The 19,233-nt window shown below is 43.0% G+C and overlaps 1 protein-coding gene across 3 annotated transcripts in view; it reads right to left on the bottom strand.

The window, feature by feature from the left end:
• arhgap36 (Rho GTPase activating protein 36) overlaps window positions 1-19,233 on the bottom strand; it is a 92,766-nt gene that overhangs the window by 24,144 nt on the left and 49,389 nt on the right. For 2 of the 3 annotated variants that reach the window (XM_036957753.1, XM_036957754.1), the window contains exon 3: window positions 7,410-7,484. The exons of the other annotated variant lie outside the window; for it this stretch is intronic. In XM_036957753.1, coding sequence (XP_036813648.1) covers window positions 7,410-7,484 — 75 coding nt within the window. The remainder of the gene's footprint in view (window positions 1-7,409; window positions 7,485-19,233) is intronic. 3 annotated transcript variants of the gene reach the window in all.

Below are 19,233 nucleotides of genomic sequence, written 5' to 3'. Positions count from 1 at the left end.
TTTTGTCACAAAAACTGTTGCTTTAATAGCAAATGTGTGTACTCTGGTCTTGGCACGTGCTCTCTAGCTAACATCTCGTAGATACAATGTGGGTAGGCTCTGCGGGTAGTCCAGTCTGCGGGTAGTCTTATGGATATTTGTCAAACGGTAATCAAGCATCGATCATCATGTCACCAGAATAAGACCCTCAACATTTATTTGAAAGGAGCATCAAGCGCATCACTGTGCACTTTCACCACCCTGTGAAGTTCTTCATAATTTATTTAATCTGTAGCCTAATAAACTGCATGGTTTCCTAAATCGTTATGGGAGGATCACACATCATGTCATTGCGTTACTCCAAGTTTACTTCGATATGATGGCAGTGGTGTAAAGTACTTAAGTAAAAATACTTTAAAGTACTACTTAATTAAGTCATTTTTTGGGAATCAGTAATTTACTTTACTATTCACATTTTTGACAACTTTTACTTTTACTTCACTACATTCCTAAAGAGAATTATGTACTTTTTACTCCATACGTTTTCCCTGACACCCAAAAGTACTCGTTACATTTTGAATGCTTAGCAAGACCGGAAAATGGTCTAATTCACACACTTATCAAGAGAACATCCCTCGTCATCCCTACTGCCTCTGAAAAAAATAAATAATTAAAACTACAACATGTGGCCATCTGCTTTGCTTAATATAAGGAATTTAAAATGATCTGTACTTGTACTTTTACTTTTGATACTTAAGTACATTTTAACAATTACATTTACTTTTGATACTTAAGCATATTTAAAACCAAATACTTTTATACTTTTACTCAAGTTGGGTTTTACTGGGTGACTTTCACTTTTATTTGAGTCATTTCGTATTAAGGTATCTTTACTTTTACTCAAGTATGACAATTGGGTACTTTTTCCACCACTGTATGATGGTTATTATATCAATATTTGCGCATAAATGCTTTCCCACCACTATTTCTAGCATACAAAATTTTACCGACACAAAAAGACCCCACCATGTCGGGATTTCTAAAATTGTACGGAAACTTCCTGTTTCGGTCACAGCTGTCAAGAATTTGTTTTATACTGTATGACATTACTCACATAACTGTGGATGGGAATGGTGTTTCTGTCTCGCTTTTTCATTCTTCATTCTCTCTCTTGCTCTCTCACCCTCTCCCTCCCTCCTCTCTCACCCCACCTCTCCCTGTCTCTCAAACCTTCCTTCTCTCTTTCTCCCCCACCCCCTCTCTCTTCCCTTCACCCCCCACTCCTCTTCTTATCCTTTCCTTGAAGCTGGTTCAAGGTACACGAAAGCCACGGACACGTGTATGTAGGTACATCAACTGACTAAATCCTCCCGCAGATGCCACTGATTGGTTGCAGGACAGTGGCTAGCAACAGTAGCTAACAGGCTAACTAGTTAATAGGCTTACATGCCTATTACAAGTAGCAAGCATGTAGCTAGCTGTCTAGCGTGCTAATAAGCAATATAGTGACCAGCGGACTAAGGTTTAAGAGGCACACTACACTACTAGACCATGTGTGTTGTGGTTTTTCATTATGAGCTCAAGGGGTTTAGCAGAGTAAGCCTACACTTTGTCATTGCAGAGCAAAAAGTCAATATTGCATTATGCGAGTATAAATTACTCTGTTTTTGGTCACTTAATCCAAAATACTGTGGGACATTGACCATCATGAGAATGCATTGTTAACAACTCGCATTGATAAAACAATGGTATTATCATGGTATTTTGGTCACTAAAATGGCAGGAAAATACAATATTAATGCTGCAAATGCCATGGTATTTTCTTGCCATGGTAGTAAAATTCTATGGTACTATCATGGTGTTTTGGTCACTAGCGTGGGTTGAAAATACCATGGTATTTGCAACAGTACCATGGTATTTTCCTTCCATGGTAGTAACCAAAAATACATGATAGTACAATAGTATTGTTTTCATTGTACTACCATGGCAGGAAAATACCATGATACATTTTTTGAAGGATCCGGCACACTTTCTGACTACCGTCAGGCGACAGATACAGTCAGCATGAATAAACAATAGAAAGTACACACAAGACAATTAGCAGAAACACCTGAGTGTTAATGTTATTGCGATTAACAACCATCTAAATGCATTTCCTCCAGATTAGGCTACCCATACCACTTTACCCACTGTGCTACCTTCACAGATAAGAGCCTTAAAGGAACAAGCACGACTGGCATCCATCCATCTATCCATCCAGGGTTGTAGTGGAGGGTAAACAGACACGTAAACACAGTATACACAAACTTTTATTTTGTGAAATGTGCTTTTACACACCCGAATGGTTTGGCCAACAAACTATTATGGAAGGAGGAGACTCTCACGAACACGATGCTGTTCTCCGTTTTGCTCGACGACCCCCACCAGTCGTCTTGGGACTTGTCTGAAGTCGGTACAGCCGATCTTCCAACTTCTGTCTGTAGCGTCCGAACAGTTTAGGCTAGACAATTATACGACCACTCGGTGTAAACGTGAGACTCCCACAGGCCTCACGTCTGAATGTCCCCTGATACCAGTCAAAAACATTTATGGAAGTATATATGGAGACTGTTAAGGGACAAAATAAGGGTTTAAATACATGTAAATATATATATATTGGATAGATACTTCAGAACAAACTTCCTTTAGATTTCTTTCTGTGGGACAATCTGTTGTTCTATGTTGTGAATCTGTTATTCAATGCAATTATATGAGCTAAAATCAGTGCATTCGAAAAGTATTCAAACCCCTTGACTTTTTCTACATTTTGTTATGTTATAGCCTTATTCTAAAATTGATTTTAGTTTGTTTTTTTTCCCCTCATAAATCTACACACAATAACCTTTAATGACAAAATCAAAAACGTTTTTTAGAAATGTTTGCAAATCTATTTAATTTTTTTTTTTAAATAAAAAAAAATATACAGTTGAAGTTGGAAGGTTACATACTCTTAGGTTGAAGTCATTAAAACTTGTTTTTCAACCACTCCACAAATGTCTTGTTAACAAACTATAGTTTTGGCAAGTCGGTTAGGACATCTACAGTGGGGCAAAAAAGTATTTAGTCAGCCACCAATTGTGCAAGTTCTCCCACTTAAAAAGATGAGAGAGGCCTGTAATTTGAATCATAGGTACACTTCAACTATGACAGACAAAATGAGACAAAAAATCCAGAAAATCACATTGTAGGATTTTTGATGAATTTATTTGCAAATGATGGTGGAAAATAAGTATTTGGTCACCTACAAACAAGCAAGATTTCTGGATTTTTTTTCTCATTTTGTCTGTCATAGTTGAAGTGTACCTATGATGAAAATTACAGGTCTCTCTCATCTTTTTAAGTGGAAGAACTTGCACAATTGGTGGCTGACTAAATACTTTTTTGCCCCACTGTACTTTGAGTATGACACAGGTCATTTTTTCAACAATTGTTTACAGACAAATTATTTCACTTACAATTCCCTGTATCACAATTCCAGTGGGTCAGAAGTTTACATACACTAAGTTGACTGTGCCTGGTATAAACACCATGGGACCACGCAGCTGTCATACCACTCAGGAAGGAGATGCGTTCTGTCTCCTAGAGATGAAAGTACTTTGGTGCGAAAAGTGCAAATCAATCCCAGAACAACAGCAAAGGACCCTGTGAAGATGCTAGAGGAAACAGGTACAAAAGTATCTATATCCACAGTAAAATGAGTCCTATATCGACATAACCTGAAAGGCCGCTCAGCAAGGAAGAAGCCAATGCTCCAAAACCGCCATAAAAAAGCCAGACTACAGTTTGCAACTGCACACGGGGACAAAGATCGTACTTTTTGGAGAAATGTCCTCTGGTCTGATGAAACTGTTTGGCCATAATGGCCATTGTTATGTTTGGAGGGAAAAAGGGTTGCAAGTCAAAGAACACCATCCCAACCGTGAAGCACGGGGGTGGTAGCATCATGTTGTGGGGGTGCTTTGCTGTAGGAGGGACTGGTGCACTTCATAAAATACATGGCATCATGAGGGAGGAAAATTATATGGATATATTGAAGCAACATCTCAAGTCAGGAAGTTAAAGCTTGGTTGAAAATAGGTCTTCCAAATGGACAGTGATCCCAAGCATACTTCCAAAGGTGTGGCAAAATAGCTTAAGGAAAACAAAGTCAAGGTATTGGAGTGGCCATCACAAAGCCCTGACTTCAATCCCATAGAAAATTTGTGGGCAAAACTGAAAAATGTGTGCGAGCAAGGAGGCCTACAAACCTGACTCAGTTACATCAGCTCTGTCAGGAGGAATGGGCCAAAATTCACCCAACTTATTGTGGGAGGCTTTTGGAAGGCTACCCGAAACGTTAAACAATTTAAAGTCAATGCTACCAAATACTAATTGAGTGTATGTAAACTTCTGACCCACTGGGAATGTGATGAAAGAAATAAAAGCTGAAATAAATCATTCTCTCTACTATTATTCTGAAATTTCACATTCTTAAAATAAAGTGGTGATCCTAACTGACCTATGATTGGGCATTTCTACTAGGATTAGATGTCAGGAATTGTGAAAAATTTAGTTTAAATGTATTTGTCTAAAGTGTATGTAAACTTCCGACTTCAACTGTATATGTATTATATTTACATAAATATTCCAAACCTTTTCTCAGTACTTTGTTTAAGCACCTTTGGCAGTGATTAGAGCCTCGCATTTTCTTGGGTATGACGCTACAAGCTTGGCACACTTGTATTTGGGGAATTTCTCCCACTCTTCTCTGCAGATCCTTTCATGCTCTGTCAGGTTGGATGGGGAGTGTGACTGCATAGCTGTTTTCAAGTCTCTCCAGAGATGTTTGATCAGGTTCAAGCCCAGGCTCAGGCTGGGCCACTGAAGGACATTCAGAGACTCGTCCCGAAGCCACTCCTGCGTTCTCTTGGCTGTATGCTTAGTCATTGTCTTGTTGGAAAGTGAACCTTTGCCCCTGTCTGAGGTCCTGAGCACTCTGGAGCAGGTTTTCATCAAGGATCTCCCTGTACTTTTCTCCATTCATCTTTCCCTCAATCCTGACTATTCTCACAGACCCTGCCACTGAAAAACATCCCCCCCCAGTATGATGCTGCCACCACCATGCTTCACCGTAGGGATGGTGCCAAGTTTCCTCCAGATAAGATGCTTGGCATTCAGGCAAAAGAGTTCAATCTTTGTTTCATCTGACCTGAGAATCTTGTTTCTCATGGTCTGAGAGTCCTTTAGGTGCCTTTTGGCGATCTCCAAGAGGGCTGTCATGTGCCTTTTACTGAGGAGTGTCTTCCATCTGGCCACTCTACCATAAAGGCCTCATTGGTGGAGTGCTGCAGAGATGGTTGTTCTTCTGAAAGGTTCTCCCTCCCATCCCCACAGAGGAACTCTGGAGCTCTGTCAGGGTGACCATCAGGTCCTTGGTCACCTCCCTGTCAAGGCCCTTCTCCACCGATTACTCAGTTTGGCCGGGCGGCCAGCTCTAGGAAGAGTCTTGGTGGTTCCCAAACTTATTCCATTTAAGAATGATGGAGGCCACTGTGTTCTTGGGGACCTTCAATGCTATGTAAGTGTTTTCTTACCATTCCCCCTTGAATGAGTAGGTGTGTTTGTCTGGTACTGTATATATTTATTTCTTATAGGCTTCAAGGGGTCTTAAAATTCAAAATAAAATAGAAAAATTATCATTGGTATGACCATTTTAAAACAATTCCATATAGCTTAGTAGTATCTCACCTCCCCTCTCCTGGCTTAGACAGAGCTTAGAGTCTTATGGGTTAATTAGCATTTGTTGGCATTAGCGTTAGTGACGCTACTCGCCTCTGATCACTTGAGCGTTCGTTTACCCTCGTTTGTTTTCGACCACTCCATCCCTTCATCCATTCATCCATCCCTGCCAAAACCCTAATGTTCTGACCGAGCATTAAGTACTATCATCTTAGGAGATTTACCCAGACACAGACCTGTGAGCACCAAAGGACAGACAAACCCTAGACAAAACAGCAGACAAACCCTAGATAAAACAACAGACAAACCCTAGATAAAACAGCAGGCCTGCTGGTCACTGGCCTAGGCAACAGGCTGGCTAGCTGGCCATAATGCTAACAGGTTGGCCGCTGGCCTGGGTAAAACGTTTGCTAGCTGGCCATAATGCTAACACGTTGGCTAATGGCCTGGGTAACAGGCTAGCTTGCTAGCCATAACTCTAACAAGTTGGCCATTGGCTTGGGTAACAGGATGGCTAGCTGGCCATAATGCTAACAAGTAGATTGGCTGGCCACTGTTCTGGGGTAGGCCTAATACAACAGACTGGCTAGCAGACCCTGTCCTGTCACGGGTAGTCTAATCAACCCTAACCCTGGTAAGACAACAGGCTGGCTAGCTGGCCCTGCCCTGAAGGCAACCAGCTGGAGGAGAAAGAGAACATCTCTTTATTCTCCCTGATCACACCTCCACATGGCCAGCACTGGGCCAAGGAGAGGATAACAGAGTGTGTGTGTGTGTGTGTGTGTGTGGGGGGGGGGGGGGGGGGGGGGGCACTGTGAGAGACTGTGTACACGTGTGTGCATGTGCCTTTTAGTTTTTTGTCAGTGTGTGTGAGAAGGAGAAAGCGACTGTGAAGTGACTGTGTATGCATATACTTGTGTACACATGCCTTTTGGGTCCGTCAGAGTGTGTGTGTGTGTGCATGTGTGTCAGAGAGAGACAGAGCGAGAGACAGACTGTACCCATATGCTTGCACATTTCTTGTTTTGTCAGTTCGTGTGTGTGTGAGAATGTTTATGAGAGTGTATCAGTGTTTACACTCAGGAGGCAGTGTTTAAACCTTCTGCAACAGACAAAAGTTGCAAAAACGAGTCATCTACGCTTTAAAGAGGGCCTTGCTTCTTGGGGTTGAAATCGAGCTCACTGTCGTCAACACCATGATTTCACAGGCATTAAGCAGTTAGTCCCTGTTAAACAATGAAGAGGTGGAAAAGCTACTGTCCTGTAGGTCAACAGTGCTTGATGATTTGACAAGCGTTAGTCACTTAATTGTCATTACGGGATAGAGAAGAAGCACTGGAGCTACTGTACTGTACGTCAACAGCGGTTGATCATTTCACAGGCATTAGTCAATTAGTCAAGAAGGAGTAGAGGCTCATATAGACCTACGTCAGTAGCGGTTAGTCTGTCTCAGAGCTGTGTATCTAAGTACATGACTCTGGTCTGTCTGACCTTCTGAGGTATGGCATGTAGTCTTCAGTTTTAACAAAGAGTACTGAGTCATAGGTGTGCGTCCTTAACAGCACCCGATTCCCTACATAGTGCACTATGTAGGGTGCCATTTGGGATGCAGACACACGGTGGAAGATTTCGACACTTCATCATCTAGTTTATGGGGGAGGGGGCGACCTTACCTCGCTCTTTCTCTTTCTTTTCTTTGGAGAAGGAGTCAAACTTCCTTCTGAGCGATTTTCTCCTCTTACGGATTTCTGGAAAAAAGTGGACAAAAAAACAAAAAGGTAGTTAAAAAAAGACAAAAAGAAACAAAAAGATGTTTGTTCATGAGAGTGAAGAGCGATGTACCGTTTGCCTGATGACGTTTTAACTGGCTTTCTTTATCATCTGCGTCTTATTTGCAGTTTATTTGAATTTACATCCCAAATGACACCCTTTTCCCTATATACAGTATCGTGCACTACGCCCTATCGGCCCTGGTCAAAACTCTCCAAACCCTGTTCCTGAAGAGCTATGCTCTTGTAGCTTTTTGCTCCAACCCCTGATTCAGATGATCAATCAGTTAATTATTAGAATCAGGTGCACTAGATTGGGTTTGGAGTGAAAACCTACAGGACGGTAGCTCTCCCCGGGAACAGGGTTGGAGAGCCCTGATCCCGGGGATAGGGCGCCATTTGGGACACACCCTCTGTAATGTTGGGTTGTCTCCTACTCCTCCCACCATATTGTCTCCTTGTAAAAAAGGAACCATAAACGATGCTTAAGCAAACATACACACATGTAAACCGAGACCGAATATTAGCACAAAATCTCCACCCATGTGAAGACCAAACAAGAGAAGAAGAAAGCGCATGTCCGTACGCACGCCCCACCAACGCATTGCGGCAAGTTGCTTTCCTGAGAAGTACATCTATTCCTCAATTCAGGCGTTACTAAGAATAGACCTTTAACAACGTCAAGTCTTTGCGTGTGTGTTTGTATAGGCCACAGCCTCCTGTACTGCCTTTGTAGCCTTTAGCCAGAGGGTTACACCAGAGAAACTACATGCAGATCAAGGATGTGATTTTACAACCTAAACATCCTCTGACGAGCTTTTTCTGGAAGACATCACTGTTTGGGTTTTGGGGCTTTAAAGATCACAGTCGTGTGTACAGTCTCTGTGTGTGTGTGTTTGTAAGGTAGCACGCCTTTGCTGTTCAGGACTGGTTTGTTGCAGAATCCTAGTCTTCCAAGACTAGAAGGTATTTTTCTTTGTTTCTCTCAACATGATTGGGCCTGGGCACAGATCTAGGATCAGCTTAAACTCACAGAATCCCAATCCTCACCACTAATGGGAAAACAACAGAATGGACTCTACACCAGTGTTTAGATGCAACTTCATCCTTAAGGGCTGACCGGATAGGAGTTTTGAAGGCCTTGAAATGTAAATGATCCGAGCAGTCAAATCCCCATGTGAAGAGGTTTGTTTGCGTGTGTGTATGTGTGTGCGCGTGTGTGTGTGTCAAAGGTTTAAAGGGGGTCAAATTCCCATGACTACAGGAAATTAAAGTTTATTTCCACGGCAATCGTCTCCTCCCACTCGGCACATGCCAGAGCAAGGGTTAATCTTTGAGCAAACTCAACGCTCCGTGTGTGTGTATTCCTACATGCAATGTACTCCGTGTGTGTGTGTGTTTGCCAATGGAGTGCACACTTTAAGAATAGAGGATGTGTGTGTGTGTTTGCCAATGGCTTGCACACTTTAAGATTAGAGGACCGACACACACAAAAAAAAAATCTGAAAGATAGGCCCAATTGGGGCTGCGAGAGAAAGAAACAGAAGGACAGAAATAGCATGCAAGAGAAAGAAAGGAAGCAAGAAAATAATGACAGACCCTGTGGGATTGCTTCCTATATCCATGAGAAAATGAGACGTAAAAAAACAGTCTCCAGACTTGCCATATAAGCACCACTCTGACTGCGAAGAACAGAGATTTCAGAAAGAATCCATCCATCAAGCATAGCCAAGGAGTTGCCAGGAAACCAACAACAAACAAACACACACGCATGCACACGCACACACTGTCAAAATAAACTAGAGGTTCATGGTATTGGCTCAAACAGCGGGATCAGAACAGAAACCTATGGAGACCTCCCTTTGTCCCTCAAGCAGACAGCTCCCATAATATCCCATAACACTGAGTCTTCAGTGTGTGTGGACGTGTTTAACTACCAAAAGTAAACAAACTCAAATTTGACCAACTGGGGACATTTTGTTTTTTCCCCACGAGGACAAATGCTTTTTCTAGGGGGTTTAGGGTTAAGGTTAGAATTAGTGTTAGGGTTATAATTACATTAAGGGTTAGGGTTGGGAGCTAGGGTTAGTTTTAGGGTCAGGAGCTAGGGTTAGGTTCAGGTTAAGGGTGAAGGTTAGGTTAGGTTTTTGGGTTAAGGTTAGGGTTAGGTTTAAGAGGGTTTATGGTTATGTTGGTATCAAATCTTCCACGGGCCTATTGCAACTTTCTGCCCTGTTTCTGTGTTGTACATCTGACCGGTCTTGAGAGGGTGGGAGAACATGAGAGGCCGAGAGCTCCAAGGGGTCACCCTCAACAGTTCAAGTACAGGAGGAAGATCTTTATCAATCAAATCTTGAGAGTAAAAAGGTTTAATTCTAAACCAAATTTCATTTAAAAAAAATCACAATAAAACATGCATACTGGAATAATTAAATAAATAAATAATTAAGTAAGTACATCATTGGAAATCCCCCCCAAAAAGGATGAAGGGATTACGTGCTATGTTAAAGTGCATAATATAATAAAATTCAATGCAAAATATAAAAAATACAAAACCAGATTAAGCAATTAAATACATAATTTTTTATTGAACTTCCAGCTCTCTTAATTAGGCCCTCACCAACTCCCACTGTCAGTACTTTATACTACTTCTTAACATTCATACCAAGTGGAGCCAAGGTCTTAAGTTTGAATATCCATCTGGATTCAGCTGCTCTTCTCTGGCCTATGGTCCAGGAGCCTTTCATCTCCAGACCGGTGATGCGGAGGGAGGTTGTTGGGTGGATTTGAAAGTGTGTGTTTGTAATATGTTTGTAATATGTTTTTTTCAATTGTGTAGAGGTGCTGTTTGAGGTGTGTCAAGACTGTGTGACCGGTTTCTCCTATATAAATGTTGTCGCATAATGTGCATGTTATTGCATAAACGGTGTTGGTGCTCTGAATGGTCATGAGTTGTGGGATAGGACTGGAGGTTTGTGCATGTGGATTTTGAATGTGTTGAAGTTGTCTATGGTACTGTTGTTCAATAGGTGGTTTTGGAGTGGGCTTATTGGAACATTTTACAAAAATGTAAAGATCCCTTAGGTTGGGGTTTCTGCGAAAAGCTGATAAAGGTCTGAATTCCTGGAGTGGGGGAAATGTACGTTGTGTTTGGGTGAAAGCGTCTTTGAGTCTAGAATGAAGGAGTCTGTTTATGTCTGAGAAGGTGCTGGAGATGGATATAATCTGGGGTTCTGTATCTGTTGGGGGGATAGGAACAGGGGGTCTGGGAAAGGTCTGAGGGTGGAGGACATGGTGGAGGACAGGGATAGGATGGGGGGGGATAGGGATACGGACCCAGAATCGGAAAATGGATAAGAATAAGTATGAGCTGTTCGCCCAGGTCAGGAGTCAGTGCCTGGTCCAGAGTTCTGCAGGGAGAGTTATGGAGGTTAGGGTTAAGATTAGGGTTAAGGTTATGGTTAGAGTTAAGATTAGGGTTAAGGTTAGAGTTAAGGTTAGAGTTAAGGTTGGGGTTAGGGTAAGGGTAAGAGTACGGGTTAAGGTAACGTTTAGGGTTAGAGAACATAGGATTTTGAATGGGACTGAATTGTTGGGACTGGGACTGATTGGTTGTACAAGACTGTGTGTGTGTGTGTGTGGGTGTGTGTGTGCATGTGTGCGCACATGCATGTGTGTGTGTGTGTGCATGAGTGTGTGCATGCACGCGCCTGGATGTACTGTGCTTTCTCAGACATCAGCTCGCTCCCATATTTTATACATGAGCCATCACTGAAACAGTAGTGGGCCTGATACACCAGGGGAGTTGGGTGGCTAACTACTCCCTTTATAGTGCACTACTTTTGATAAGAGCTCTATGAACTTTGGTCAAATGTAGAGCACTATAAAATAAATTGGGTGTAATTTGGGACAAAGACACAGCAATAACACACATGGGAGGTGGCTGGCTAGCTAACAGAGACTCTGTTTGAGGTCTCCACCCCAGGGAGAGGGACAGGAATATTCCCAAACAGTACAGACTCGGACTGATCCCCCTCCCTATGACAGTTATAAACACTGGCCCCCTTCGTTATATATTTGTATGCGTTTTATTTATTTATACAGTATATTGTATATAGAGTCATGCTGCGATAGAGTTATCTGACACTGACTGACTGATTTAACTGTTTTCTATTTACATATTCTGCAGCTCAGCAGAGAATGAAATGCAGTAAAAAGTGTTTTCTATTTTAGTCTTAATATTATAGTCTTGTCCAATAACTTTGACAATATTAGATTTCAGATTCTGTAAGGAATGAATTATTGACATATAATTAGAATGTACTGGAACAGATTAGGTGAAAACTGATTTTAAATGTTTGACCATGTTCCATCCATAACTGGTTACATGCTGTAACTGTAACACATTTGAATGCTCTATGATGTACAGTACGGTTGTATAGCAACTGTGTGACGTTGACTATGCCTTACTGAGGGGCAACAAAATAGTGATCAAATTAAGATCCCACATCTGTATTCTAGTCTATTCTAACAGACCTCCATTCTTAACAACTGTGAGTGAAACCGTTATACTTTGGAACACGTTTAATTTGACCATTTATACAGCGTGTGGGAGTCCATTCTCCTGTTTTACTTCAGGATAAAAAAAAGTCCACAATGGAGGCAAAAGGAATGGATGAGCTTGATAAAATACAGTAGGTCTTGATGAAGGTCTTTGTGAGCAAAATGTTGCACTTTCCAATTAGTTTAATTTCTGAGTAGACTCGACACTATTCCTTCTTCTATTTTAGTTCAAGGTAAAATATATATATATAATCACACAATAAATAAATGAAAATAGATGTTTTATAATGTTTAAATGTCATCCTCTTGTTTTGACCAATGGACTTGTCAGTCTGCTTATCTTAAGTAGCGTAAACTACATAGCACTGACTAGAGAGTGGTCAGGGGTCAAAGGTTGAAAAGGTTGAGAGGTTAACGGTATGAACGTAAGACCGAAGATGGTGGATAAATGAAGAGAGTTCACTCAGGCCGTTTACCATGGAAAACATTTGTTTGTTCCGGTCTACTTAATGGGGTGGGTCTCCCATAGACACCAATGCAATAGCAGCTGGGTCTGGTCTACTTAGTTTATTGACTTTTATTGAACCAGAAAAAAACAATGAGTGCGGTGTCTCGCTTCCTCTTCTGTCTCTGCGTGGACTACATGTAGAAGCACTGAGATCAGACTAATGCCTCTTATGTAACCCAGGGTGACACGAGAGAGGAATGTAAGCACGCTAAGACCCCTCAGAATCAGAAGCTTCTTACTCCTACAGTACTCTTCTTACTCTGGGGCGGCAGGTAGCCGAGTGGTTAGAGCGTTGGACTAGTAACCGAAAGGTTGCAAGATTGAATCCTCTGAGCTGATAAGACAAAAAATATGTCGTTCTGCCCCTGAACAAGGCACTGTTCCTTGGCCATCATTGAAAATAAGAATCTGTTCTTAATGAACTGATTTGCCTAGTTAAATAAAGGTCAAATAAAATACTCCTACAGTACTCTTCTTACTCCTAATATTTTTACTCCTACAGTACTCTTCTTACTCCCACTCATCTTACTCCTACAGTACTCTTCTTACTCCCACTCATCTTACTCCTACAGTACTCTTCTTACTCCCTCTCATCTTACTCCTACAGTACTCTTCTTACTCCCTCTCATCTTACTCCTACAGTACGCTTCTTACTCCCTCTCATCTTACTCCTACAGTACTCTTCTTACTCCCTCTCATCTTACTCCTACAGTACTCTTCTTACTCCCACTCATCTTACTCCTACAGTACTCTTCTTACTCCCTCTCATCTTACTCCTACAGTACTCTTCTTACTCCCACTCATCTTACTCCTACAGTACTCTTCTTACTCCCACTCATCTTACTCCTACAGTACTCTTCTTACTCCCTCTCATCTTACTCCTACAGTACTCTTCTTACTCCCTCTCATCTTACTCCTACAGTACTCTTCTTACTCCCTCTCATCTTACTCCTACAGTACTCTTCTTACTCCCTCTCATCTTACTCCTACAGTACTCTTCTTACTCCCTCTCATCTTACTCCTACAGTACTCTTCTTACTCCCTCTCATCTTACTCCTACAGTACTCTTCTTACTCCCTCTCATCTTACTCCTACAGTACTCTTCTTACTCCCTCTCATCTTACTCCTACAGTACTCTTCTTACTCCTACTCTTCTTACCCGTCTGACTCCTACTATTGTTGCTTTTTAACTTACACTTTTATCTTCATTTTGTATCTAATCTTCTGACTCCTACTCTTTCATCTTAAGTTGTAAGACTATATCTGAGCTGTACTGTAAAATTCACTCAGACTTAATACAGACTGGGAGTGGTGGTGGAATGAGCAGAAAACATGTAGTGGGCTTTTATATCATATACAGTTGAAGTCGGAAGTTTACATACACCTTAGCCAAATACATGTTAACTCAGTTTTTCACAATTCCTGACATTTAATCCAAGTAAAAAAGTAAAAGTTCCCTGTCATTCCCGGTCAGTGAGGATCACCACTTTATTTTAAGAATGTGAAATGTCAGCATAATAGTAGAGAGAATGATTTATTTCAGCTTTTATTTATTTCATCTCATTCCCAGTAGGTCAGAAGTTTACATACACTCAATTAGTATTTGGTAGCATTGCCTTTAAATTGTTTAACGTGGGTCAAACGCATTTTGGCCCATTCCTCCTGACAGAGTTGGTGTAACTGAGTCAGGTTTGTAGGCCTCCTTGCTCACACACACTTTTACAGTTCTGCCCACAACTGTTCTATAGGACTGAGGTCAGGGCCTTGTGATGGCCACTCTAATACCTTGACTTTGTTGTTCTTAAGCCATTTTGTCACAACTTTGGAAGTATGCTTGGGGTCATTGTCCATTTGGAAGACCCCTTTGCGACCAAGCTTTAACTTCCTGACTGATGTCTTGAGATGTTGTTTCAATATATCCACATAATTTCCCTGCCTCATGATGCCATCTATTTTGTGAAGTGCACCAGTTCCTCCTGCACCCCCACAACATGATGCTGCCACCCCCGTGCTTCACGGTTGGAATGATGTTCTCCGGCTTGCAAGACTTTTCAACATGGTCTTGGCTTGTAAGACCATCAAACATAATGATGGTCATTATGGCCAAACAGTTCTATTTTTGTTTCGTCAGACCAGAGGACATTTCTCTAAAAAGTACAATCTTTCTCCCCATGTGCAGTTGCAAACCGTAGTCTGGCTTTTTCATGGCGGTTTTGGAGCAGTGGCTTCTTCCTTGCTGAGCGGCCTTTCAGGTTATGTTGATATACTGTATTTTCCACCATAATTTGCAAATAAATTCATTAAAAATCCTACTATGTGATTTTCTTTATTTTTTTTCTCATTTTGTCTGTCATAGTTGAAGTGTACCTATGATGAAAATTACAGGACTCTCTCATCTTTTTAAGTGGGAGAACTTGCACAATTGGTGGCTGACTAAATACTTTTTTGCCCCATTGTAGGACTCGTTTTACTGTGGATATAGATAGTTTGTACCTGTTTCCTCCAACATCTTCACAAGGTCCTTTACTGTAGTTCTGGGATTTATTTGCACTTTTCGCACCAAAGGACGTTCATCTCTAGGAGACAGAACGCGTCTCCTTACTGAGCGGTATGACTGCTGCGTGGTCCCATGGTGTTAATACTTGCATACTATTGTTTGTACAGATGAACGTGGTACCTTCAGGCATTTGGAAATTGCTCTCAAGGATGAACCAGACTTGTGGAGGCCTACAATTTTTTTTCTTAGGTCTTGGCTGATTTCTTTTGATTTTCCCATGATGTCAAGCAAAGAGGCACTGAGTTTGAAAGTAGGCCTTGAAATACATCCACAGTTACACCTCCAATTGACTCAAATGATGTGGATTAGCCTATCAGAAGCTTCTAAAGCCAATTTTCCGAGCTGTTTAAAGGCATAGTCATCTTAGTGTATGTACATTTCTAATCAAATTTTCATGTTTACTAACTATAGTTTTGGCAATTCGGTTAGGACATCTACTTTGTGCATGAAACAATCATTTTTTCCAACAATTGTTTACAGACAGATTACTTCACTTAAATATGCGTCCCAAATGGCACCCTATTCCCTACAAGTGAAATAATCTGTCTGTAAACAATTGTTGGAAAAATTACTTGTCATGCACAAAGTAGATGTCCTAACCGACTTGCCAAAACTATAGTTAGTAAACAAGACATTTGTGGAGTGGTTGAAAAACAAGTTTTAATGACTCCAACCTAAGTGTATGTAAACTTCAGACTTCAACTGTATCATGTCCCTATCGCTATCATTCTTCACCTTGTTCAATGCCATGCATTGCATGGTGAAGAGCTCTACAATCTAGACCAGGATGAGCAAAATGAAATCTTTTCAGGAATTTGATCAAAAAAAGTGTTATGTCTAAGAAATTAAAATCACCAAGAAGAGAGATACAACACTTTTTCAGGACGCCGACTATATATTACAGTCCGTCCTTTCTAACATCGCCATAGTAAATGCTCCTCACTTGCATTCCTTTGGGGACTTCAATGTCATATAGCACCACATATCTATGTCCTTTCTTGTCATGTATTGTCATGTTGTGTCTTGTTTCTGTCCTTTCCCTTCACCCTGTCTCCCTCTGCTGGTCGTTATTAGGTTACCTTTTCTCCCCCTCTTTCCCCCAGCTGTTCCTTGTCTCCTCCTAACTACCTCGTCACCCCTTTTCCCACCTGGTCCCTTTTTCCCTCTGATTAGTCCTCTATATCTCTCTCTGTTTTTGTTTCTGTCTTTGTCGGATTCTTGTTTGTGTTATTCATGCCTGAACCAGACTATCGTCATGTTTGCTGCAACCTTGTCCTGTCCTGTCGGAATCTGCCGGTCCATCTGAGCCTACGTTTGTTTTGTTATTAAAGAAGCTCTGTTTACGTTAATTCGCTTTTGGGTCCTCATTCACGCACCGTAACAGAAGAATCCGACCAAGAATGGACCCAGCGACTTCGGATCCTCTCTACTCAGCCGTCGAGATCCAGGGAGCGATGCTAGGCAGACACGAGCAGGAATTGTCTGCTGCTCGACATGCCGTTGAGACCCTGGCCACCCAAGTCTCCAACCTCACAGAACAGGTTCACCATCTCCGCCTCGATCCACCGGCCACTTCCAGGGCTTTCGAATCTCCGGAGCCCAGAATCAATAACCCGCCGTGTTACTCTGGGGAGCCCACTGAATGCCGCTCGTTCCTCACCCAGTGTGATATTGTGTTTTCTCTCCAGCCCAACACTTACTCCAGGAGCACTGCTCGTGTCGCCTACGTCATATCTCTCCTTATTGGACGGGCTCGTGAGTGGGGCACGGCAATCTGGGAGGCAAGGGCTGAGTGTACTAACCAGTATCAGGACTTTAAGGAGGAGATGATACGGGTTTTTGATCGATCTGTTTTTGGGGAGGAGGCTTCCAGGGTCCTGTCTTCCCTATGTCAAGGTAATCGATCCATAACAGACTACTCTATTGAGTTTCGCACTCTTGCTGCCTCCAGTGGCTGGAACGAGCCGGCTTTGCTCGCTCGTTTTCTGGAGGGTCTCCGCGCAGAGGTAAAGGATGAGATTCTCTCCCGGGAGGTTCCTTCCAGCGTGGATTCCTTGATTGAACTCGCTATTCGCATTGAGCGACGGGTTGATCTTCGTCACCGAGCTCGTGGAAAGGAGCTCGCGTTCTCCGTTGCCCCCCTCTCCGCATCACTACCATCTTCCTCTGCCGGCTCGGGTGCTGAGCCTATGCAGCTGGGAGGTATCCGCATCTCGACTAAGGAGAGGGAACGGAGAATCACCAACCGCCTCTGTCTCTATTGCGGTTCTGCTGGTCATTTTGTCACTTCATGTCCAGTAAAAGCCAGAGCTCATCAGTAAGCGGAGGGCTACTGGTGAGCGCTACTACTCCTGTCTCTCCTTCAAGATCCTGCACTACCTTGTCGGTCCATCTACGCTGGACCGGTTCGTCAGCTTCCTGCAGTGCCTTAATAGACTCTGGGGCGGAGGGCTGTTTTATGGACGAGACCTGGGCTCGGGAACATGACATTCCTCTCAGACAGTTAAGGGAGTCCACGGCCTTGTTCGCCCTGGATGGTAGTCCTCTCCCCAGGATTCAGCGTGAGACGCTACCTTTAACCCTCACTGTTTCTGGTAATCATAGCGAAACCATTTCTTTTTTAATTTTTCGTTCACCTTTTACACCTGTTGTTTTGGGCCATCCCTGGCTAGTTTGTCATAATCCTTCCATTAATTGGTCTAGTAATTCTATCCTCTCCTGGAACGTCTCTTGTCATGTGAAATGTTTAATGTCTGCTATCCCTCCTGTTTCCTCTGTCTCTTCTTCACAGGAGGAGCCTGGTGATTTGACAGGGGTGCCGGAGGAATATCACGATCTGCGCACGGTGTTCAGTCGGTCCAGGGCCACCTCTCTTCCTCCACACCGGTCGTATGATTGTAGTATTGATCTCCTTCCGGGAACCACTCCCCCCCGGGGTAGACTATACTCTCTGTCGGCTCCCGAACGTAAGGCTCTCGAAGATTATTTGTCTGTAGCTCTTGCCGCCGGTACCATAGTCCCCTCCTCCTCTCCCGCCGGAGCGGGGTTTTTTTTTGTTAAGAAGAAGGACGGGTCCCTGCGCCCCTGCATAGATTATCGAGGGCTGGATGACATAACAGTGAAGAATCGTTATCCGCTTCCTCTTATGTCTTCAGCCTTCGAGATCCTGCAGGGAGCCAGGTTTTTCACTAAGTTGGACCTTCGTAACGCTTACCATCTCGTCCGCATCAGGGAGGGGGACGAGTGGAAGACGGCGTTTAACACTCCGTTAGGGCACTTTGAATACCGGGTTCTTCCTTTCGGCCTCGCTAACGCTCCAGCTGTCTTTCAGGCATTAGTCAATGATGTCCTGAGAGACATGCTGAACATCTTTGTTTTCGTTTACCTTGACGATATCCTGATTTTTTCACCGTCACTCCAGATTCATGTTCAGCACGTTCGACGTGTCCTCCAGCGCCTTTTAGAGAATTGTCTTTTTGTGAAGGCTGAGAAGTGCTCTTTTCATGCCTCTTCCGTCACATTTCTCGGTTCTGTTATTTCCGCTGAAGGCATTAAGATGGATCCCGCTAAGGTCCAAGCTGTCATTGATTGGCCCGTCCCTAGGTCACGCGTCGAGCTGCAGCGCTTTCTCGGCTTCGCAAACTTCTATCGTCGTTTCATCCGTAATTTCGGTCAGGTGGCAGCCCCTCTCACAGCCCTTACTTCTGTCAAGACGTGCTTTAAGTGGTCCGTTTCCGCCCAGGGAGCTTTTGATCTCCTCAAGAATCGTTTTACATCCGCACCTATCCTTGTTACACCTGACGTCACTAGACAGTTCGTTGTCGAGGTTGACGCGTCAGAGGTGGGCGTGGGAGCCATTCTTTCTCAGCGCTCCCTCTCTGACGACAAGGTCCACCCTTGCGCGTATTTTTCTCATCGCCTGTCGCCGTCAGAACGTAACTATGATGTGGGAAACCGCGAACTGCTCGCCATCCGCTTAGCCCTAGGCGAATGGCGACAGTGGTTGGAGGGGGCGACCGTTCCTTTTGTCGTTTGGACTGACCATAGGAACCTTGAGTACATCCGTTCTGCCAAACGACTTAATGCGCGTCAGGCGCGCT

Source organism: Oncorhynchus mykiss, chromosome 21 (genome assembly GCF_013265735.2).
Source record: "Oncorhynchus mykiss isolate Arlee chromosome 21, USDA_OmykA_1.1, whole genome shotgun sequence".
Classification (NCBI taxonomy): Eukaryota; Metazoa; Chordata; class Actinopteri; order Salmoniformes; family Salmonidae; genus Oncorhynchus; species Oncorhynchus mykiss.
This window is presented reverse-complemented; position numbering and strand designations above follow the sequence as displayed.